This window comes from Montipora foliosa, chromosome 3 (genome assembly GCF_036669935.1).
Source record: "Montipora foliosa isolate CH-2021 chromosome 3, ASM3666993v2, whole genome shotgun sequence".
Taxonomy (NCBI): domain Eukaryota; kingdom Metazoa; phylum Cnidaria; class Anthozoa; order Scleractinia; family Acroporidae; genus Montipora; species Montipora foliosa.
Window position 1 is genome coordinate 33,318,393 of NC_090871.1, and position 25,000 is coordinate 33,343,392.

At 38.6% G+C, this 25,000-nt stretch overlaps 1 protein-coding gene across 1 annotated transcript in view; it reads right to left on the reverse strand.

The window, feature by feature from the left end:
• Positions 1-3,297: 3,297 nt before the first annotated feature.
• Positions 3,298-25,000, reverse strand: part of LOC137997325 (phenylalanine--tRNA ligase beta subunit-like) — a 31,534-nt gene continuing 9,831 nt past the window's right edge. The window contains exons 6-21 of the mRNA XM_068843252.1: positions 24,316-24,375; positions 22,555-22,719; positions 21,000-21,041; positions 20,225-20,333; positions 19,393-19,463; positions 18,762-18,823; positions 13,871-13,922; positions 12,700-12,761; positions 12,047-12,155; positions 11,704-11,802; positions 11,154-11,234; positions 10,851-10,943; positions 6,671-6,788; positions 4,314-4,378; positions 4,052-4,151; positions 3,298-3,714 (exon numbers count right to left, since the gene is read on the reverse strand). Coding sequence (XP_068699353.1) covers positions 3,563-3,714; positions 4,052-4,151; positions 4,314-4,378; positions 6,671-6,788; positions 10,851-10,943; positions 11,154-11,234; positions 11,704-11,802; positions 12,047-12,155; positions 12,700-12,761; positions 13,871-13,922; positions 18,762-18,823; positions 19,393-19,463; positions 20,225-20,333; positions 21,000-21,041; positions 22,555-22,719; positions 24,316-24,375 — 1,440 coding nt within the window. The 3' untranslated portion in view covers positions 3,298-3,562. The remainder of the gene's footprint in view (positions 3,715-4,051; positions 4,152-4,313; positions 4,379-6,670; positions 6,789-10,850; positions 10,944-11,153; positions 11,235-11,703; positions 11,803-12,046; positions 12,156-12,699; positions 12,762-13,870; positions 13,923-18,761; positions 18,824-19,392; positions 19,464-20,224; positions 20,334-20,999; positions 21,042-22,554; positions 22,720-24,315; positions 24,376-25,000) is intronic.

Sequence of the window (25,000 nt, forward strand, 5' to 3'; positions counted from 1 at the left end):
TGATATACTGCAAAGTGGTTTGAGAATCTTGTACGTCAGCTCATCCATTAACACTCTACATCTTTACAGACAATGTAGCTGGTTGCAGTTCAAGCCTCGGGACCGAGATTTGTCTCACTGGCGAACTTCTGGACTTTCCAAACAGGAATGAACATTTGATAGCTCCACTTGCATGAACAAATCTGAGGTAAGAGCACATGCCATAACCGTCCTCAGAAGCATCTGAGAAAAAATGCAGAGATACATCAAGTACTTCTGTCTGATCAGCAAGATGGCACCGCGGTATCTGAACTTGTGACAAGGCAGGCAACTCATTCTTCCACTTATTCCAGTGGCACTGCAGGTCTTCAGGAATTTCATCATCCCATCCCAGATTCAGTTTCCAAAGTTTCCGTAAGATCTTCTTAGCTTCCAGTACAATTGGGCACACAAATCCCATAGGGTCACACAGAGAGCTTACTGCTAACAGAATTCCACGCTTTGTTAGTGGTTGGTTAGGCTCAAGAACCTTGAATAGGAAGACATCCCTTTCTACATCCCACTTGACTCCTAGTGTTCTTTCTACTGGGAGATCGTCGAGATCCACGTCCAGGTTCGGTCTTGCGCGCTTCTCGTCCGGTATCATTCACTGTGACGTCCATTTCCGTCCAGTGATGATTGTAGATGCAAGAGATATGAGATTCCTTCAAATAGAAATTCATTTCCTGTTGATTGCTTCTGCTTCGCCTTAGTTACAGAACATAACTACATAGATACCCATAATTTCAACGCATCATAACATTTGTCGTATCCTTGTGATATTAGTCTTATGGCTGCTTTACTTTTATTTTTGGTTTGGGTTCTGTAAAGTAAATAATAAATCAAAATAATTGGTTATCTTAATTCCATAAATGCTATAAAATTACATGCAAATGACCTTCCAATTTATAATGAGCAAACAACTGTAATTTAGTGTGATTTAACGAGACAAGTCAGGATCATATAACAACAACCTTTTACATTCAATGGGAAGTTTTCTGTAGTTTTGTGGCTTAAAGATAATTATGATGTTTATGTAATATATTTTACGGCTTAAAAAAGAGGTGCAGGTCCAATTTAGTGGTTGTGAACCTGACTTTCTGCGGCTTCTACATATTCATCTTTGGGGTGCAACACCTACAAAACCTGAGTTGGCATTTAGTGTTCACTTAATGGAGCTCCTTCACACTTTGCATCTCGAATGACAAGTGGCATCAGTGAAGGAGTTTTGTGACTCTCACCAGAATATGGCAGATGATTTTATTGTTTTGTCCAGTAAGGTCCAATTAATAGCTTTTTTCTTTTCAAGTTTTGGGCTGTAACTTATCCTATCTTTTGCAGTAACTTAATTCTAAGTAGCATTATAGCACTTGTCACTAGCTTTTGTTAATGATTTTACTGCATGCTCTCATTTTGTGCAGATTTTAACAGCAGCATCTTACCATCAACCTCTTCTCAACGTTTACCGACCATCACCATTAGCACAGTGGCAGTCTGGACGTGGGTACTGCTTTTGTTGCGTACAAATGAACTCTCCAAGACCTCTTAAATTCGCTTGATTTTTCGAACATTGGTTTGCATTTACTCAGTTGAACATGTAATACGACTGTCCTTTTCAATGGCGAGATTTATTATCGTGTTTACGGCAAATGTCAGGCTAAAATTTGCATTTTGCCAAAAGTCAAAGAAAGTTGTTTGATTTTAGCTGAATTCTTGCCTGTTGTCTACACACTTATATGAAGTAACTTCACAGAGGACAGAGACAAGTTACAATATGAGAAATTTCCTGTAAATAGTGGCAGTCAACCTGTGACTGAGAAGTCCCTACATGACTCCGTGGGACAGACCTCTGACAGGGATAGGTCCTGACGATCCATCTTCAAAGAGCCTAGGTTCAAGAGGCCCGTTCATGACTCTTGAACTGACTTCCTCCGTACTATACACCAATAAGGCCTGCCCTTGGTGACTTCTTGTAACATATTTTTGCGCATGTATCAGGTCTTCACTAGATTACGCTTGTCCTGTTTTCCATTACAGTCTATCTACAAGTCGTGCTCGAAAGAGTGCAAAGGAGGGCCCTATCATGCATTTTTCCCAGAGAGCACTACTCGGACGCCCTTCAGTTAGCAGGGCTTGGGTCCATCAGGGCCCACCAGGAAAAGTTACCAGAACACCTGTTTAAGTCTATTGTTAATGATCCACGGAGTAAGATTACCAGCCTCCTGGCTCCCTCAGTTTCTATCTCATATGAGCTGAGAAGGCAGAGGAGGTTTGCCACGCCTCTTGTAAAGACAAATAGATTTGCAAATTCATTCATAGTTAAGAGTGCGAGGGAAGCATTTAAGTAATTTCTGAGAGTAGTCGCTTTGTAATTTTATAATAGTAGTAGTTTTAAATCATTTCTTATATTTCTTACTTGTAAAGAACCGCAATTCAGTTTTTTTCTTTAACTGCAATGTTTTTCTTAATAAACACACGGTCTGTCTGTCTGGTTTCGGTGACGGAACTCCTGATCGGCAAGGTAGTAAGTCCATTAATGGAAATCGTAAATTGTCCTCCACTTATTACTGCTCCCTGGAAAAACCCATGGGGGTTTTACTAGTGCAGCGGAAGTTTCATTAGTTGCAGTAGTTTGTGTTTGAGATGATACTCGGCTTTAAGATGCCTGATATGTTTTTTTGTTGATTTAGGTTCAAGCTACTATAGTTTGTTATGCTTTGCGCGTTTTTACGCCCGCTTAACTGCATTATACAGGGTCGGCCAGGGTTTTTGGGTATACGGTATACAGAAGCTTTTTACATCGGGTATACGGTATATTGCAGCTTAAATACGGGTATTCGGTATATCACTTTCTTTGAATTTCAGGTTTACAGTATACAATGCTTTCATTAATTTTGGGTATATTTGATGAATTTTGGGTAATAAGTAAAGCGCTTGGAAGTAATTTATTTTGGTACGGAAAATATATTTCTTTTCACCTATCGCCAGCGCTGGTCTTTGGTAAAATTTTCCCCTTCCAGAGTGAGCCCAGGAAGGACAAATTTACGACTTGGCTGCCCGTCCCGCTGGTTGTTTTTGTCATCTCCCACTTTTAGGGAGACACGTCATGAGCCTGAACAGGGTCTTTCTTCCCTCGCCCTCTCTCTGGAGGGGGGGGGGGGGGGGGAGGGGGAGATGAAAGACCCTGGGAACAAGGACAAGGGTGTGAGTTACATTGCGAAATACTAGTTTGAACTGATCTGCCCCACCCAAATGATAATGAGTAGAGGGAAACATATCCATAAGATTTCTGATAATTTTATTCATCGATTGATTTGAATTTCAAGGGAAATGGTATTTTTTTACTTCAGCTTCGTAACCTCAAAGTGACAGACAGACAACTTTATCCTTTGGTAATTAGTTTTGAACAATGAACCGGACTCTGGGCATTTTTTTCTAAAAATTTTCAAGTTAGCAAAACCTAGCACTGCATTGATAGACCTAAGGTATTTAAGTGTGCAATACAACAGAATTTTGGTAATTAAGTAAAACGCAATTTCCAACTTCAGAGAAATTCTTCCACGTCTAATTCAAGCACGGCACACGGCAGATTCAAATCAAAGTTATGGACGACGTCCGGGTGCAAAACACCCATTAGACCAATCGATCTTCCATTGACAAGGACCTGCGCACAACGACCAGGAAAAAAAGTTTTATCTAAAAAGGAACATAAGAGCCGTAAGTACCATGCTAGTATTAAATATACGTTCCCAATGAAACAAAAATATAAGAAAGGAGCATTTTTTCATTCTCTGTGATACTATTTGTTACAGAATAAAGATTTCCTTGACAATGATCAAGCGTACGTTCCTCGAGACAAAAGTGTAAATTATGAAAAAGATATGTCCCGGATTGTCGAAACATCAGTAAGAGATGAGTCATCGCGACAACGTCACAAAGTGTAACCCTTGCCCTCGACGACTCAGTGCCCCAATGACCGTGACTCCAATTCTTAAGTCTACAAAAACAGTAACTCAGTAAGACTTCCTATTACCTTCGTGTGCCTTTAGGTAATATCCGCGTGTTGACGTTTTATCTTCGGTGTAAGCTACCTCAAGAAGCTGCATGGTGCGATCCAACAACCCATGAATAACCTACAGATAAACGCAACATTGGATAAAATCCTGACCGGGCTATCAAAAAATGTTGAACACGGCATTATTGGAAAAACCTGTTAGCGGGCACCGCAGGGTGGATGCCCTTCATACAAACTGACCAACTCGCAACCCCTGACTACAAAAGATGCCTTAACTCACCTCAAAGCCAGGCGTCTTGTTGTAATTCACGGCACAAAAACGCCGATGATTTCGAGCGCCGACATCTAAAAAAATCATGTGACACTTAATGTTCAGGTGAGGTTCCACAAGCCCTTAAAAGTGCTGTTCTAACTCTGTCAAAAGTTGGTGTGGCAGACATAATAAAAAATGACTACGCTTTAGGAGTTTTAATATTGCAAACACGCTTTTCGCCTCGATAAGAAGGAAATAACACAACCATAGCAATCTTAAAACTCCACCGACTTACAACACCAGCACCCGATCCCACTTAAGAATGCTTTTCATCATTCTAACACTCAGCTCAGACGGTTAGTCCGCGGCCTTGTGAGCTGGAGGCCGCCAGTTCCATCAACGTCTGTTGCGACATTCCTCTGAACCGTGCATGTAGCTGCAGCTTTGAATACTCGTAAAACGGAGCATTGACATTGTACGCCCATTTTCAAAATTTGAAGCAAGGTTTCAAAGAAACACTTTGAATATTCAAGTATCGCTCGACGAGCGCACGAAGTGAATGGATATCGCTCGCGGACTGCATCGCAGCGCTCCGAGTTCCAATCCCAGCTCATACGCTCCAAAGAGCACTTAGTTTTCCATCCATTTGTGGTGGGTAAAATGAGTACCAGTATTACTTGTATTATTTAGGTGCGGTTACACGGGGTACTGTTACCACGGTAAATGACCCTTTACCACGGGAAACTGCATTTAGTGCGTGTGACCGACATTTTCCAAAGTAAATTTTCCGTGGTAAATTTCCATGGCTACGTCAAAAAGATCAGACGAAGCGCCCACGACATTTAACGTGGTAAGTTGGAAGGGCGTTTTGATGCCCGACGTACAAGAGCCTATCACGATGCTTATGATGTTGTGATTAAATTTCCCACCAATGAATTAAGTGAGATTTCTTTTCACCTCGGTAATCTTTGTAATGCGTGTGACCGCTGGTTAACACGGTATACTAAAACCCAAGTGGGAGGCACCGCGGGATAATTTACCATGGGAAATGGCATTAGCATGGTGTGTGTAACCGCACCTATTATCACGTGCACGTGGCAAGCAATAACTATTTCACAAAGCTGCCATTGTTTCAAGAATAGGGAAAACAAAGAAAGAACAGGGACACTTACTCATGAACGGTGACCTGCGGATGGCAATACGTGATTTTAGCACTGAGCATAGTGGGTCACTTAGAATTGGTATCCGTTCCTTGGTATACGGAAACCTCTCTTAGAAACACTAGTCAGTAAATATTGAAGGGCCGCAGCCAGGATGGAACATAGTTAAAATTTAAAAAACGATCTCTGGCTAAAATGATTAAAAAACTACGAGCTTTCGACTGCCCGAACTGCAGTCTTCGACGGGTAAAATGAATGATAAGAAAGCCCACCCATACAGACAGATACTTAGATTTTTATTCCCATCACAGCAGGCAACACAAGGTCAGCACAACATCAAGCCTCCTGCACAGGGCTCTAAATCTACCCAATTCTTCTGAAGGAAAAAAACAGGAACTTAATTACGTCCAGGCAGCTCTGGAGTCCAACGGTTATCCATCTAGCTTTATCAAAAGTATACACGCTAGAAAGACTCGAGCTTCTACAACAGATGTATCCCCGGAGGAACTCGTTGGAATGTTTTTCAAGATGGTTGAACCAACCGAGTCACGCAAGTCTTTCGCTTCTCTCCCTTACATCAAAGGAGTAACTGAGCCTTTGACACGCATCCTCAAAAAACACGATGTCAGGGTTGTAAACAAACCATTTACCACTCTACAACAACAGTTCCCAGTACCGAAATTCCGACCTTCGATGGAATCGCAGACCAACGTCGTATATAAAATTCCCTGTACAAATTGTTCGTGGTGTTATATTGGGGAAACCGGCAGAGCTTTCAATACGCGAAAAAAAGAACATTTAAGGAACACCAAAACTGCGGCCAAAGGTTCTAGAATTGCCAATCACGCTTGGTCCAATAACCACGCCATTGATTTCGAGAATGCGACAGTTATTGACAAAGGCACTTTTAGAACGAGAAAAACATTAGAAGCGTGGCATACCACAGTGACACCCTTTACCTGGACAATACAACATTCTTTTTAACAAATATTCATAAATTTTCTACATTCTCATCATTTTGCAATGTACGTTTTTATTTAAATTTTCTCATCGATTTCTTATCATTCATTTTACCCGTCGACGACTGCAGTTCGGGCAGTCGAAAACTCGTAGTTTTTTAATCATTTTAGCCAGAGATCGTTTTTTAAATTTTAACTAGTCAGTAAGTAACCTGCCTCTCATAAGTAAAAGTAGCGCTACAAAATTCATCATTACTGCCTCTACCTTTAAGCTCATCACTGTGTACAACATCAGAGATTTCAAACAGCTTCATGGGCAATGGCATCTTCTTGTTACAACTGACAGTTTTCAAGATTCCTGGAATCAGCGTTGTTCTTGCCACCTGTGAGACAAACACAGTTTGATCGAGGGAGCTTCGGAGGGTTCGATCTAACCCCCTAAATTAAAACAGCTAATGTCAAAAACCCTTAAAAATATAAAGTAAATACAATCAATGTTAAATGCAACAAATTCATAACTTTTCAAGTTAAGACTGTCAGGCTTGGCTCTGATGAACATTCACTACGAAAGCCCGTTGACTACGATGCTGTGGTTCAGCTTTTTGCGGAAAGACACCCCCGAAGAAAGCTTCTTGTTGATTCAGTCTTTGACAGAACAAAAAATTGAAAAAAGATAAAAATCCAGTATGTTTTTATCATAGCTTTATAAATGCAAATTTTTTACATCGTCTTTATGCAGCTTTGTTGTATTTTGATGCAAACAGACTGGACCCGACGGCATGGCGTGCGGACGCTGATTTTAACGCTCCCACAAAAATTGGTCAACTTCTAGCCCAAAATCCTTTGATTTTACCGGGGCACTTCTGACAGTACTGTTGTTTGTATGAAGAGAGACAAGCTTTTTGTCATTTTAAACGTTACCACGAATTTATATGGAAAGAAAACGCTCGAAACGCGGTTCTGACTCCTCGGTTGGAGAGAACATGGCCGACACGAACTATCAAGATTTGAAAGACTCAATTGACTCTCTGACCAAAGTAGGCACTGAAGGTTTTGCGACAATTCACTCTGACATTAGGGAACTTGAGTCAAGTTTAACCTATAACCAAGAAGAATTTAACAGACTATCTAAAAAAGACGTCAAAACTACGGAGCAACATGAAAAAGCTATGGCAACTTTGACAGAGCACATCGCACAACTTGAGCAACAGCTAAAGGAAACTAGTAGGTTTACGTGGAGACGACGCAGCCCTAAAGTACAGTGCAGGCTCGACTCTTTCTTGATTCACCAAAGTGTTGCTAATATTACATGATGATGATATTACATGATAACATTAAAATTATCTCTGCACTCGAATTCTAGGGGACCGGGACTTTGGAAATTAAAAACATCTTTTTTGACTGAATTCGATTACATCAACCAAATACAAAGTTCTTTTTAAGTCTAGATGAAAGGCATTTTAAACAGAGAACAACAAGTCACATTAAGGTTAGTGATAACGCTTTCATCAACTCCGATGAAGATATTCTATGTGAGTGCACGTCTTTTTATAAGAACCTCTATGAATCTAAAGTCACGGTCACCAACTTTCTTGACACGTCAGCTTTCTTTGACGGTGAAAACGATGCGGCCCTTAAGGATTACGAAAGAAACTCATGTGAAGGAAAACTTAACGAAAAAGAGGCTATAGATGCTTTGAAAACTATGGAACCTAAAAAAACTCCAGGCACCGATGGCTTACCAGCTGAATTCTATAAGTCTTTTGGAGAGACATATCTTCTACTTTAATCAACGCCTACGAAACAGGACAACTTTCAATTACCCAGAGAAGAGGAATTATTAAGCTTATTCCAAAGAGAGACGCCGAGCCGTACTTTAATAAGAACTGGAGACCTTTAACACTGCTTAATTACGACTATAAAATAACAGCAAGGCAATTGCTGGCCGATTAAAAATTTTTCCTTCCTAATCTAATAAATAGCGACCAAGCTGGCTTTATAAAAGGCAGATTCATTGGTGAAAACATCGGACTATTACAAAGAATCATTTGTTATGCAAAGGAAACTTTGATTTTCAAAAAGCTTTTGACACAATATCATGGATTTTCATTTTTAAAAAAACTCTTAACTATTTTGGCTTTGGCACTAGTTTTTTACTGCTGTCCAGAGAGCTGCATTTTAAATAACGGTTGGACGAGCGATTTTTTTGAAATCCAAAGAGGTGTTAGGCAGGGCTGTCTTCTCTCACCCTATTTGTTCCTTTTAGCGGTTGAAATGTTAGCCAAGGAAATCCGCAGAAATATAAAAATTAATGGTTTTCTGATAAATAATGAAAAAATAAAGTTAAGTCAATATGCTGATGATACAACGTTAGTACAAGATGAATCAAGGGATTCTCTAAAAGCTTGCCTTCAAACTTTGGACGACTTTGCAAAGTTTCGGGTTTGAAATTGAATGATAAAAAATAGAGGCACTATGGATTGGATCAAAATATGGGAGCAGCGATGTTCCTTTTCCTGAGAGGAATTTTAAATGGCCAAAATACAAAGTGAAAACTCTAGGAGTCTGGCTTTCAGTTCACCCGGAGGAAACCACTAATTTAAATTATGACGAAAATCTTGAAAAGGTCAGGAATATATTAAGCAGCTGGAACTACAGTAGCTTGACACTCATGAGTAAAATAGCAGTACTTAAAAGCCTTGTTGTCTCGCAACTTGTTTATGTCTTATCACCACTACTTTTAAATGTAAAGGCTATTAAAGAAGTAAACAAACTTTTTTTCGCCTTCCTCTGGAATGGAAAAGGAGACAAAATCAAGCGAAACACTCTCATTAATGACTATCCAAACGGGGGCCTTCAAATGATAGATATTGTCTCTTTTAGTAAATCCTTGAAACCACCTGGATTAAAAAATATTTGGATGCATAAAATTGAGGCAAATGGAAACTTTTCTTTGATCTTGATTTAAAGGCCTTCGGCGGAAAAACAGCTGTTACTGGCAACCTTAATGTAAATGACTCAAACAATATTCTTCAATCTAAAGATAGTTTCATTAGTAAAGTTCTGAAAATTTGGGCAGAAATTAATTTCGAAGACCGAATAGTTTCAGAGAATCACTTATTCAACCAAAGCTTGTGGTATAATTCGCTGATTAGAATTGACAACCGTCCCGTTTACTACCCTGAGTGGCATTGTGCAGGTATTACAATGGTGAAACATTTGAAGGACGATTCCAATAATTTTCTTTCTCGCACAGAATTGCAGACTAGGTATGGAATAACAGTTTGCCCTCTCAAGTTCTGCGGAACTTTGTCTACAATTAAACTATTATGGAAAAACAGCTTTGCAACCAATGATACTAAAAACAAGTATGACAGTTTTTCAACTAAACTACTGAAACCTCAAAAAGCAACAAATTAGTTTACACAAAACTTATATCAAGGAAAACTGTACCTCCCAGGCAGGCTCAGCAGAAATGGGTAACGGAATGTGGCATAGAAGACGAAAAATGTATTAAGTGGCATGAAACTTACCAACTAGCTTTTAAGTGCAGTACAAGCACAAGAATTCTTAGTTTAAATCGGCCTACAAGACGACCCAAGCTGCTCCTTTTGCAAAGATGAACCAGAACAACATAGTTACCTCTTTTGGTCCTGTCCCAAAGCCACCGCTTTTTGGACCTTCTTAATACAACGCTTTATTTCATCTCAGATTATTCCAAAAAACTACCAATTCAATCTTCTTATAGCATTAGGTTTGATGCCAGATTCCTCCAAAAATCATTGACAAATGAATTTTTGCCTCCTTTTAGCAAGACATATATCTCAATTTGTAAAAACAATAAAACGCTACCAAAGGTCACAGTAGAAGACTTTTTCAGATATCTTAAGTCGAGCTATCTATTTGAACAAAAGGCTGCGGGCACCTTACAAACGAAGTGGGAATCACTGAAAACTTTAATTTAGAAAACCCCTCTTTTTTTCTTGCTTCTTTTATTTTGATAAGTCCCTTGACCAATATGCCTTTTCGCAACAGCCTTGCAACCGACAAGGTATAGGGGGTAATGTACACTGTTTTTACTGTAAATATGTAAATATGTTTTTCTTGTAAGTAAGTTGTTTGTATTTTGTGTGTGTGTGAAATAAAATTATAAATAAATAAAAAGTTGAAAAAAACAGATTGGCATTTTGACGTTTAAAAATGAGATATTAAAACAAGCCGACGGAAATTAGGTTTCCGAGGACTTGAGGCTGCCCCCTTTCATCGAACCCCTCTGCTAAAAACCTGGATCCGCCCCAGATCCCCTCGGAGAATCACCAATCCCGCCTCGGCTCGCTTGCGTGACCAAAGCGGGCGGTTCGACTAACTCAGAAGGAACTGCTAGCAGTCTAACTCACGAATCGCACTGTTGTCAACCTTCTGTTTTCGAATACACTCAGTTTTACCTGGAATTCGAGTGTTTTAGGATTGGCTATGTGGACTGCTTTGGACGAAGATAATGGTTTCTTGAGCTTCTCAGATACGTCATCACGGGAACACTGCAAAGGGAAAAATAAAGAGATTGTAAATTTGCAAAGAAAAGGTCTTCTTGGATAACTATGGCTAAAAATTACTAATTTGCTTTCAAACATGAAAACAAGTAACCAAGAAATGTAATTATGAAACTGATTTCTAGCAGAATCTGAAGCAAGCTTAAATTTCAAATATACTTTAGGTACAACTTTAAATGAAAAATAACATTTTCTTACCAGTGCAAAAGTGAGGACCTCAGTAAATCCCGCTTGAGCTATTTCTTGTCTTAGCAGATCGCACAGGGTGTTCAGTTTGAACTGCAAAATTGATGAAATCGTTTTCGACAGCCTTTCCGATAAGATTGAATCGTTTTAAGTGTTGTGCTGCACTCGACTGATCTCTCTTTCGAAACTACTGAAATGAATTGATGGGTAAATTCGTTTGCGCCTCTTTTCGTTACAACGTATATGCGGCATCTATGGAGTTTGCTAACCTAAAACGGGAATACTCAGAATATTTGCCTTTTGAAGCGTGTCCAGAATGCATAACTATGATCTTTTGAAAAACATCGCTCAACGTCTGAATTCTAAACCGGTGAGGGGATAACCAAAAAAATCTTGCAACCTGGAGAGTTTTCCCAATTCGTGTTAATGTTAGCGAGAAAACTACCTCAACTTCGTTTGATCTGACATTTTCTTTGCTTTCAATTGACAATTAACGACTTGCAAATAAAACGAGGATGAATTTAGTTCAACCATTTGTGTGTAAAGAAAGCTTAACTCTGACCTGATTAGCAATAGTGTTCGTAGGTGGTATAGTCTTGACGATGTTGTTAAATCCGTGAGAAATTGCTACGTCCTCAATGATGTCACATTCATGAATAATGTTTGTTTTGTGTTAAGGAAATCGAAAAATCACTGATTGTGTGAAGGGTGATCAAAAGATATGCAGAGGGAAAGATACACGACGAAACCTTTCACTCACACACAATGAGGCCGAATTCTGTACAGTACTTGATTCCTTTTGCAATACATTATTAAAATAAAGAGGTAATGGTAATGGAAAGCGAAGCCTAGGCCTCTGAGCTTATAAGATATAGCTAGATATGGCGTTGTTCTTTATAAAGGATATCCGCTCTTGTTGGGGGAATTTCCACTCTGACACTTGTTCCATCATCAGTGACTTCACTTAAAAGGCACATTCGAGTCAACAGATCTGCTATTCGTTCTGGCGACTCCCTGTTGAAAAACAAGAGTTAATAGCAGTGGTAACTTAATTGCCCAAACGTCATGCATTTTTATCATGTAGAGAAACAAATGTATGCCTTTTTATTTCATGATGGCTTTAACGTGTGGAAAATACAGTTGCGTTGCCACAATCATTTAACTAGATGGTCTAGAAGAACTTGTCACTGAGGAGAAAAAATTAATGGGGCATTAACAGTGTAGTCACCGGCACATCTCAGTAACAAAACTGCAACATTTCTTTTCCGTTTTGTATGGATCACACCTACCACTATTTGCTGACTAATGTAAATTATATCGATAAAAAATGGGTCTTATTGGGACAAAATATTTGCAAGGCAAAGGTAATGAGAAAAATAAAAACTAAGTAATAAAAAACTGTAAACAATGTCAATTAAAACAGCATGCCTATTCTCAGTTGACTCTTGTCTGCGCTAACAGAGTTAAGCATGACAGTGATTTGTTCTCTTTTACTCCCAACAGCCAAGTGAATGACTTCCTTTTTCCAAAGTACATGTAATCAGCAAAAACATCTTACTTAATGCCAATTTTCTTGTTTATCTGTTCCACGCTGACCACTTCATGACGGTACTTGAGTTCCTTTTGAGGAAAAAAAGTTAAAATTAAAATGTAAAACTACATATACGCTAACTATCCTGGAAATCCATAAAATCGGGGGAAAAGCAGCCAGCGAAATTCGTTGATAACATTATCGATACAAGTTTAACAAGTGGATTCCATGTTGCCGTGCGTCTATTCAGTAACAGATCACAGATGACGTCAAAATGTTGAAAGAACAAAGAGAAAGTGGCATACAAGACGATGTTCTTTAAGATCTACGACGGCGACGAAAACGTCACCTCAAACTACAACTTTGCACTATCGCGATTTGTCCATCTCGTTCACGTCGTACAATGTCGGACGGAAGCATTTTAAAAATAAATTGCTACGAGCGGTTTCAGAGTAAAAATATAGAATGAAAGATTCACATTTGTACGCCCGCGTTGTCGTCAAAACCACAAATTTGGTAATTTGACGTCGCTGTTGTGCAGAGTACGGCAGGAATATGTGTTAAAATAGCGATCTCGTTGATGACCGCGTCGTAGCTCTTAAAGTTTCTATTACCGATCAGAAACATGGCAACATGGAATCTATTTGTTTTATATACGTTTTTGCTGATGACATCAGCTACTGTATGCGTATGTCCTATAATAGTTAATAGGTATTTAAGCTTATGATATCATTTTTTTAGAGCCTTCATCATTTGCGGATCTTTTACGCAATATTGGGTGTTACTTAGTAAATTACCAGCGCGTGACTTTATTACCTGCAATCCACATGAAAATATTTCCTTGCAACGAATTCCAGTTTCAAAAATCGAATTTTTTCGAAAAGCACAAATATCGAGTACAGTGAAGATTCTTTTCACTGACTATGATATTTAACGCATGCAGCTTGTGGGTCCACGCATAGAAAATAACAATGCAAATAATGACCACCGCTGTGAGAAATCCATACATTTTAAATGTTTCATAAGCAGATGGGGATAGCAGCAGGCATATTACTAGCTTCCAACTGGAACGGCCGGATTCTTTAGTAAGACTAAAGCTGATCTCAGTTTAGCATCATGACAACCTGTAGGGTCACACTCATCAAAGGACTAGATCTTATCAGGTTGTTTTCTTTCAGAACGAAAAACAATGACAAACCGGATAAACCACAACTGAGCCGTCTGGCTGCTCCACTTCCACTGACTCGGTCCTGAAAGTGACAAAATAGATCAGCATTTGTCAGATACAGCATGAAAGTAATATTGCCCTTCCTTGGACTCTGTGAAATAATTTCACTTAATCGTAACCAATTTTGCAAAACCTTGATAAGAGAGATGCATAGCCTGCTTCAATTGTATTTTGCCATGCTCATTACTGAAGTCGAAGCTTGTTCACCCCTATAGGCCAGTCTCGCTGACACGACAACCTAACGGTCAACAAGCCACTGAGACTTTCACAAGCACCAAGTAGTAAAAACCAGGGCCCTTTTGTTCACCGAAAGAAAGAAAACAGCCAGGTAGTGGCATATAGGACGTTTTCAACCAACCTCTAGAGACACCAATAACAATAGAGCAATGTACGGCTTCTGATTGCTTTCTGTTTAAAAAAACCTTGATGAAACCCCAGGGGGAACCGAATGATTTTATTTTAATGACAAACTCACACTCAGAACTGCATATTTTACTCTGAAGAAGGCTGCAGTTGCAACCAAAAATTCGGTTTAAGACTATTTTTTATCTATATATAACCAAATCAGATCAGATACAAAACTTGATTTTTTCAGACGGAGCTCTACACGTCAAATCCAACTATTGGCAACTGAGATCCACATGATAGGATCGAAACCGCGGTCTTGCCCGACCAAATGATATGTCAGAGAACCTCCAGCTTGAGTCGGGTTATCTAAATGCCTCGACAAAGGAACAAAAGACATCGACATCAAATATCAAAAGAGCATTGACGAGAAAGATAGAGACTGACCATGGCCACACACCAAAAACACACTAAAGAAGTCAGAAGAATGAGTGAAACAGGAAAAACGCCTCCAAAGAGCATAAAGATCTGCTAAGATAGGCAAGCAAAGCCTTTAAAAACCACCTCATTGATTCATGGCACAACGTAACCGGCGTTCAAACACAAAATGATCCTGGGCCCGGGCCAAACCTTTCAAAGCAGAAAATCACTCTCTTCGACCACAGATAAACATATCGGTCGAGACTAGAATTAAATTGACGCTAAAGCGTGAGGCCATATGGTCACATTCACATTACTGCTGACAAAATCAACACCAAGAAAGTAAAAGACAAGACAAACTATTTTCTTGGACAAAAATTATCTCACAGCAGTATAAGCTAGTATAGAAATCCAAATCTAAAGTCTCGTAGAACTAGACGCGCCATGAGCGTACACTTGGTCGCCTGAGGTACGTTTTACTCCAAAACAGAAGGGACTGAGTTGTATGGTATTGAACTCCACCGTTCCTGGCAATTTTTTCAAGTCGGGGGTCATTAAGACTATTTAAGGGATCACCAAGAAGTCGTGCCACCAGAGGCCCTACGGCTCACACGGTCATTCGACGAAACAGATCTTTTTCTGAGGTTAAAACCTGGCTACCAGCCTATTAATCATTCGTCAGAAAGAAAAAATTCCCGTCATCTTTAGAAAAAATAGGCACGCATTGCGTACGTGTGGTAGTGCAGTAACACAGCACTTTATGCTATATTGTCAAATGAGCAGCGTTTTGTCTTCCAGAAGATTCAAGTTGTCTTTCCGTAATATGTAGCTCTAATATCGATATTGTTTTAATATTTTATATCATTGTAGTGCCAGGGTAGAAGTCTTAGGTAAATAGCCCCCTGAGAAGACATGTAGTTACTAGCAAAGTACTAAACCCAGAAAGATTGAAGAAAATAAAAGGGAATCGAAAAACATTGGCTTCTAGGCTGACATGCTGATAACTTTCAAGTTCCCTCACAACTTCTTTTCACCACGAGTTTAAGAGTGCACTCTGAGCGTCTGACAGCTTTGAAATAAAAAAGTTCACTGAAGTTAACCCTTGTCCAGCGGGGTTAGTACCTGGATGGGTGACCTAAAAAATATACCACTTTGTAACAGAAGCATAGGACCGAAAATTCTATTTTAGCGCTCAAAAATGCAAACTACACTGTAAGTAAGGTACGGATTTTGTTAGCTTGCCTTATGCAAAACAAATATTGATGCAAAAGTAAATAAATATTGATACACAGTTTTTAGGAAGGGCAGAAGAAGTTTTCAGGACGGTCGATCGAGAATAAAGTATTTTGCCAACAGCAACATAATTTACGGCATGAAAACAACGTTAATTTTGAAGTTACCATCAGCGAAAAAAAACGGAGGAAAATCGAAAGTGACATCGGATTCAGCAGGCGCCGTAATCAAGTTACCGAGGCGTGACAAATGATGACAAGATACCGGGTTTTTGTTTTTGTTAGTTTCCTTTTTCTTTCAAGTGTTCTAAAGCTTGACAAGAAATGTGCGAATTCAACACAAAGATCACAATCGCCTAATTCTTGAGGTTGACCACTGTTTCTGCAAAGTCAAAAATTTACTCACCAAGACGAGGTTATCTATCACCAGGTAATTCCATCGTTTTGGAAATAGCAGCTACTTCTTTATTCATCAGCGTCACAATTTTTGCTGATTTTGGGGCTCATTTTGTTGAAACTCAAGCACGCTTCCAACAGACCTGTTTATTTTCTTGAACGCTTCCTATTTCAATTGCGTGCGTGTAAACAAGACATAGCATATGCAATTAAATAAAATTTTGACAGTTCACATCAAACCCTTTTCGAAAGAACCTTGACCGTAAATAATGAAGCACAAAAGAGACAACAAGCTTTCATTCAAATAATTCTTCACTGTCACATTCCCAATTTTTTCTTACCTTTCCAGAGTTGAGTACAAAATAAATGTAAATTGCCAGACAACTTAGATGCGACTTCAGTAAACACTGTGATGCATTCAAGGCGTTCGATTCCTTCAATGTTTGTTAAATCCATAAAAAATATGCCATTTGATTTCAGTTTTGTATATAATACCAAGTTAGTAAAATATTACAAACAAACCTCACTTGATATCTAATGGCGAAAAAATGAAATTTTTGTCAAAGACCATTACTCGTCGCTTTAAACATTCCAGATATTTATTTTTCACCACCTGTCTTGTTCATCCAATTGACGTTCCATTCTTGAGCTCAAGGCGGGTATATTTTGTTTAAAAATCCACTAAAACGCCATTCGCGTTACAATGATTTTCGACGTCATTGAAGGTTAACAAGAATTAGTGAAATTTCCAATTGTTACCGGAAGACTCTGCAGAGTTGAGTACAAATTAATACAAATAGCCAGACAACAGAGATCACAGATCCACTTAAGTTGTTCGATTCGTTTCTCTGTCTTTGTTGAACCCACAAGTTACCAGAGAATTTTCCATTTGGTTTCAGTGTTGTACATAACGGCACACTTCGCAAAATATTAGAAATACAGCTCACTTTGATCTCGGCTTGACGGGCGAAAGATTATTACTCGTCCCTTTTAAGATTCCAGATATTTATTTTTCACCGCCTGTCATGTTTATCCAATTGACGTTCCATTCTTGCGCTCCATAAGGGTATATTTTGTTTAAAGATGCATTAAAACGCCATTCGCCTTACAACGACTTTCGACTCCATTGCAGTTAATTAAATGTTCTCCTGTGTGCAGCAAAGAAATCTACGCATTATACGAACCCCTCAAACCTAACAAAATACGCACAGAAGACTCTATGCACAAAGACACCACTTAGTAGGGGAGTGACAGGCAAGACTTTACCGACATGGAAAAAATAAATAAAATTAATAAAATTAATAAAATTAAAAAACAGAGAAATATTACTCATTTTCAGACTGGGATTGCCATACTGGCAACCCAGTAACAAAAACCATTGCCAAATGAAATCTTACAGGAACCGCTTAAAAGAGGCGTCCATTCTAATATGTACTCAAAAGAGCAAAAGGAAACCAGACGACGCACGTGTACAATGGAGTTGTGTAGGCCTGTCAACCCCATTTAACACCCTTAACACACAGAAGAGAATGACCCTCAAATCACGAAGTTTTACGATGCATTGAACTATAGAGAGATGGTCAAACAGGAATAAAATAATTAAAGGTGTTGCTCTTCTGCAAACTATGCAATAATAATTTACATCGCAACACGTTTTACAAAGTCTTTCCCTTTTTTACAAAACTTGCGTAGCCTGTGGTTTCAACAAAATTAACTATTGTAGGGTACTGTGAAGTGCTGTTTTCTACCCATGTAAACCATGTGAGCGTTAGCCCTACTAATGGAATTGGGCCCACACAAGGACAGAGAAAAACTCTGACCAGGGTGAGAATTGAACTCACGACCTTCGGGTTCGATCACCGTTGCTATACCGACTTTGCTACAAGGTCAGACGGGAGCAGGGCCTGGGAATACTGAAGATGTCAAGAAAGGGTTACGTTTTTGCAAACGTTGGCCGTGTAGCACTTTATATTTTAATAGAATTTACTCCTGTAGGGTACTGTGAAGTGCTGTTTTCTGCCCATGTAAACCATGCTGTTATTTCATTCCCCATGCCAAAAGAAGTATGCAGGCCAGTTTTGGTATTTGTATCATATTTTGAACAATTCTACCCCTTATCTCCCGGACTACTACGAAATTTACTTAATATTTGTAATTGTTGGTAAAAACGTAGAACTTACTTCCTATCACTGTGAACTTACGGACACTTAATAGTAATTACAGTTTTTCATGACTAGGGTACTTGTTATTGTTGTTATCATCATCATCATCATCATCATTAACACTATTTGATCCTGTTGAAGCTTTGGTAACCTCTCCACTCAGTTTATTGTAATTTTTAGGCTAACTCATCACGTTTGACCTGACCAATGCAATATAAGCATCTGGCTTCGGTATCCATCTATAATACACTGAGAGAGAGAGAGAGAGTCCTGTATGGCAATATATCTAAATAAATAAATACTTACACAAATGGCTCATCACAATACACACTAAACATTGTCACTAAGGTATCAAGCACAATCTTGGCCTGAAAAATGAAAGAATTTTTGGTTGTGTTAGAGCGAGCGAGTGGTCCAGGTTCGGGCCGTGGCCGGGCACATTAGGGCCGTTTATACGAGAGAAAATAAGCTGCGGCTTAAGTAAGCCGCGAAAGGAACTGTTTATACGAGTAGTAGATTTTGTACCATTTATACGGGTTGTTTGCGGCTTACGTAAGCCGCGGCCAGAGTTAGCCGCGGCTTATTTTCTCTCGTATAAACGGCCCTATTGTGTTGTGTTCTTGGGCAAGACACTTTACTCTCACTGTGCCTCTATCCACCCAAGCGTATAAATGAGCATCGGCGAATTTTATCCTGAGGGTAGCCTTGGGATGGACTAGCATCCCATCCAGGGGGGAGTAGAAATACACTCCTAGTCGCTTCATGGTACAGAAACTGGGATAAGCTCCGGCCTAATGGCCCCTTGGCTCGTAAGAAGACTTTACCTTAACTAGAGCCAGAAACTATACAGTACTGACAATTTTGTTTAGCTTTTCCACCTCTTTGGACTTCTCACTAAAGACTCCCTGTGAAAGGAAAGACAAACTAGATGGCATACCTTGTGGAGATCTGTGGCTGTGCTTTCTATAAAAACAGTCCTTGTTTTGAGAGTGATTTTGGAATGCTCGCCTACATGTGTAGGAAGAAAGCATTGAATGATAATTATTTTATGACAACACCACTACAACAGACTGTATATGCGTTTCACATACATGTACAATACACGAACAACACATTTCAGCTAGGGTTCAGTTTCAGGGATATATAAAATGACCAAGAACTCCACACCTCGAATCTAATTCAATTGACTTAACCCTCACATTAGAAAATCTTGTAACAAGTGTTTCCTGGAGCAGCTAAATAGTGGAGTGCAGCTACTCGATATAGTAAAAGAAATATATATGTATACTGCACCCTAATGATGATATGGCTGTCAATTTTTTATATAATGCTATACATGTACAGTATTTAGTAATGCAATGATTTGGTATGTCCATGATATCACAAACAAGAAAATTGAAACTGGGGGATAGAGTACATTGTTTGGAATCAAACTAAAAACCTTACACAGTGGCAAGGCATCTTCAAGTTCGACAAAATCACTTTTTCGTGCAAAGTTTCATAAAATAGGGGCTCTTGGGTCAAAAACCCTAGAAGATCAGCTTCATAACCCAACAAATTAACGGAAAATTGATTTTATAGTTGTTCGGTGAAAGCCTTGGAATTTGATTCCCACGGGAATTCCTTGTTGACAAACTGCCTTACAAACTTATCCGGATGCCTCTTGCCTAGTTAGTTTACAGTAATTTTAGTAGATGGAACTCTAAGAAACCCAGTCCATACATTCCAAAATGAAATGCAAGCAATTTCTGCAATTTTCTTTAACTCACCATTTATAATTGGTGGCATTGAAAGTACAACACCATTGGCATCAAATATAATCGGATAAACAGGTTTGTCTCGAATAATTGAAAGGTACTGTTTTAAATGGCTTTCCCCCTGAAGAAAAAAAGCACTATGTTAATGCAGTCATATTTACTTACATGTAATTCTAAAAGGACCTCAGACTTGAAAACAAACTGGTAATTGGTTGATACCCAAGTCAAACTTTGATGGGTTTTTGTGGAGTCATCACAAAGGCTTTGTTTACAATCACTCTAAAGATGATCAGAGTACATGTACAACTGGTACATCCCTTAAAAGCTAACTTAGGCAAAAGGGACTTATCACAAATTAAGATTTGAAGTAATTCTACAACACAAAAGATTGTATAAGCTACTGAGTTTACCAGCAATTGTGTATAGCCAAACAAGGTTATGAAAAATTTTTCGATGATAAAACAGTAACTGCTTGTATGTAATGAAAGTAGCAATTATAATATGCACAACTAATTCCCACAGTATGTACAATTTTATTTTGTAGCTGAATGAGTGACTCACTGATGAGGGCCACTGAGGATTTGCTCTTCCAAAACATTTCTAGTATTGTATATAAAGGACTTCTAAAATCATTTCCAGTGAGCCACACTAGGTAAATACAGTGCATTAACAGCAAAACAGTACTGATTTTCTCAGGTGGAGTTTTTTTTATTTGTGTACATTCGCATTACTCCATACAGACTCCTCAAATCATTGCAATGTCGTTTAAAATTGCAAACATTCCTACCTGGTATAACTCCATTAATTCAACAGCAGTGAATTCTTTGCTCTGAAAACAGGAGGAGATTATTTATTCGAGGTAAATACATTATGTTTAAGGCAGTGAGAATGAATAGCTCCCAGAGAATCAAAATGTCTTCATTCCAAAATGCCAAATATCAACTAGCTTGAGTGACCTTTGGCTGCATGGTAACAGAGGCAAATGAGATGAAACTTTTGTAAACCAATTTGACTTTTTAACATTTTGAAATCAGCTTTAATTTATAATAGAATAATTAGTCTACAAGAGAAAATCAAAGACAAAGCATAGGTTGTCCGCAACTCTGAGTTTCAGACATGATTGTCAGACACAATCTAAAGCTGTCTGGCAATCACATAAGCATGAAACTCAGAGTTACAACCAATGCTTTATTTTTTATTTTCTCTCGCAGTCTATTACAACACCCTAACCTCATCAAGCACTTTCTTTCAGCAAAGACTGAATCACTTGCACCTTAAACAATTTTGGAGTGTGATTCCACAAATCTAATGCCATGTATTTTGCTAAATTGGATTGCAGTCAAAAGCAAAAAATTCAAGCCATTGTTTAAAAGTATAAACTTTTTCTCCAATTGAGCATCCAGGGCTCAAGATTAACGGTAACCCATTAACCAACGGATAGTAATTTTCAACGTTTGGTTAGCATAAATGTTCTTATGTATTCAAAGTATGCTTAAGAAATGATTTTTTTGGCAAATAAATGTTAATTTCTACATGTAGGAAAAGCTGATGTGTTATTTTCTCTCATTTCCTTTTTGTCTCAAACAATTTGATCACACTCCACGATCAAATCTAACTTTTCTGCCAAGACTTCAATTTGATGAGAATAAACAGGAAATGTTCTGTACTGTCTACAAAAGATTTCCAGCCCTGGTAGTCGTCGTTATCAAGATGTTCAATATTTGAGATACAGTATCATAACGATTGTGAGCTTGGATACCAAACTTTATAATTTACAAGGAAAGGTTATGTTTATACAAACGTTGGCCGTGTAGCACTTATATTTTAAACAGAGTTAACTGAATAGAGTGTAATGTGAAGTGCTAGATTTCAATCTCATATGAACCATGTGAGCGTTAGCCCTACAGATGGAAATGGGCCCACACAAGGACAGAGAAAAACTCTGACCAGGGTGGGATTTGAACCCACGACCTTCGGGTTAGATCTCCGCCGCTCTACCGACTGAGCTACAAGGTCAGACGGGAGCAGGCCGTGGGAAGTGAAGATGTTAAAGTAACATCTAACCCTAAACATCTTCACTTCCCACGGCCTGCTCCCGTCTGACCTTGTAGCTCAGTCGGTAGAGTGGCGGAGATCTAACCCGAAGGTCGTGGGTTCAAATCCCACCCTGGTCAGAGTTTTTCTCTGTCCTTGTGTGGGCCCATTTCCATCTGTAGGGCTAACGCTCACATGGTTCATATGGGATTGAAATCTAGCACTTCACATTACACTCTATTCAGTTAACTCTGTTTATAATTTACAGTGTAGTGAGTGAAAAATTCAGATATAAAAATAAATTCAACCTGATTGAGAGGTTTAAACTTGATATCCTGTGGAGGAAGTGCATCATACAAAAATGGTCCCTGAAGGGTGTCAAAGTCATGTGTTCCTATGGCAACAAGGCTTCGACGTCGGCACAAGTTGTGATGAAGTTTATCTTGAAGATCAATGAAACTGTCATAACTAGCCTAGAAACCAAAGAACTATGAAAGTTAACTATAATTATAACATTTCATTTATAATTCACTTTCCAAAAACGAAAGTATGTCATGTTACATACATGTGCAATGTACATGTAGTACATCACTAGTACTGTAAAGACCAGTAGCAAAAGATCCAGTTTTCAAGGAATAATCACTTAGGTACAACAGGTTGAATTTCCCATACTGTTCACAATAATAATTATTAGATGATGTCATCTATCCCATAGGAAATACAGTCTGTACACTGTACATATTTATAAGCAAGCAGCATTTTTAACTTTTCCCCCCGATCCAACATGGGATCCCTTCACAGTGAACACCAGTCCAAATGAAGCTATGATCCTAACAATTTTAGCAATTGTGTACAGTGAAGAGGTAACAATTTAACTACAACAGATATTCAACTTGTGAAATGCTGTAGCGATCATTTCAGAAGACATTTCATTTTACATGTACACATGTACATGGAAGAAAAACAACCTCGTTTTTTGGAATCTAGAGATAGTGACACTAAAACCCTGGTTCAAATGCTGTTGTGGGAAGTAACAAGTACGTCAACAAGATATGTTTTCAATATCTTTGAAGGTGAAGCAAAAAAGTGCCTTGTTTTAAGTTATCAACTTGCAGCAACAACTAAAATTGTTTTTTCCTCAGACCAACACGCTTTCTTTCAATCATACAAAGCATCACATCAGATCACCACTGGCTTTTTACAAGCTTTCTTTTAGTGATATGACAATTAATGGGTGGGTTATACTGTAAAATAAATAAACCCCTTTCTGGCTTGCTGGTACATTGTATTTTGGCTGATAATGTCCTTGGCTGAGAAATTACCCTCAAAATTTCATATTTGCCCTCAAAGCTTTGCCTCTCGGCCAAATATTCATCTTTCAGAAAATCTCCCATCCGTGGACATTATCAGCCAACATACCTGCCCAAAGGGGTTTATTTACTAAATAGTTCATCATTACATAAGATTGTACCTTTATGTTTTGTCTATACAGGTACAATAGTACATACTGCTTGCCCATAAAACAGCTGACAGGGGCCTTTGAACTAAACAAGAATCAAGGAGTAGTAGTTACATGTAAATGCCCACATAATTACATTAAAGGGGCTATGTCACGTTATTTTAGGGTGTTCAGGGGAGATCTTTAGTTAATCACGAGTTTATAACTCAAAAATGGTAATGTAGAATTCTTTTTTTTTGCTTAAATTATCAAGAAGAAGATGATTCTGAGAAAAAACAACCTTAACAGAGTTATCCAAGTGATTTGCTGATGTTTTTCAAGATTACCCGAATGCAATCCGTTTTAATCTTGTTTATTTGTGTCCATCCATGCTTCTCTTTCCTTTTGCTGTATTTTACGTTGTTCAACAGTTTTAAATGTTATTGCAATGTTTCATTCTACTTTTTTGGCATTTTGGGTATCATGAACTAACATGATTTTGCGTGACATAGCCCCCTTAACTCCTGGCATGTTTGTGGACTTGATGCCACTGCATGAGTGAAATGCTTCAAATACCCAAGAAATGTGAACCTGTATTACAACTGATTATAATAAACATGTAATTGTCTACCTGAGAGAATGTTACATTCCTGAGCAGAGCAGCTACACAGTGAGGTCGAACCAGAGCAGTCTGACAAAGAAGAGGAGTATTACAAAAATCAATGCACCACACCATATCTGTGTTGTTCCAGAAAGAGGAATTTCCAGCATTTGATGAGACCATTCCTTGTGACAATTTACTAAAACAATTTCTTTTAACTTACACAATACTAAAGAAAAGCAACAGCAAAACGTATGAAAGAAGGGTACAGTGTCTATTACAGTAGTGCCGCAACACCAGAAGACTTGACAATTAAGTAAAGTTCACCATCAGTCCATCATCACTTACAACTATACGTACTGTAAAAGACACTTGGACACAAGACCAGGAGGTCTACGAGTACAGCATTCATTTCCATTATGTACATGTAATTCAAAACTATATGAATTGATTAATACAGTACTGTGCAAAAGTAATGCAAACGAAATTCGACGAAATTCGTTCTTTGTTCACTGTGAATTTTCGGGGAAGTTCGTGAACATTTCAGAACGAAAATGCAGCGTGTTTTTCGATAGAACGAAACGTGAGGGCAACATATTTTCGGTAATGGTAACGAAAATTCAGGCGTACGATTATTCAAACTAAGAAAAATACAGATTCTAGTAGCGTACATTCAATCTAGCGAAATTTCATGACTAGAGTTAAATGAAAAGTG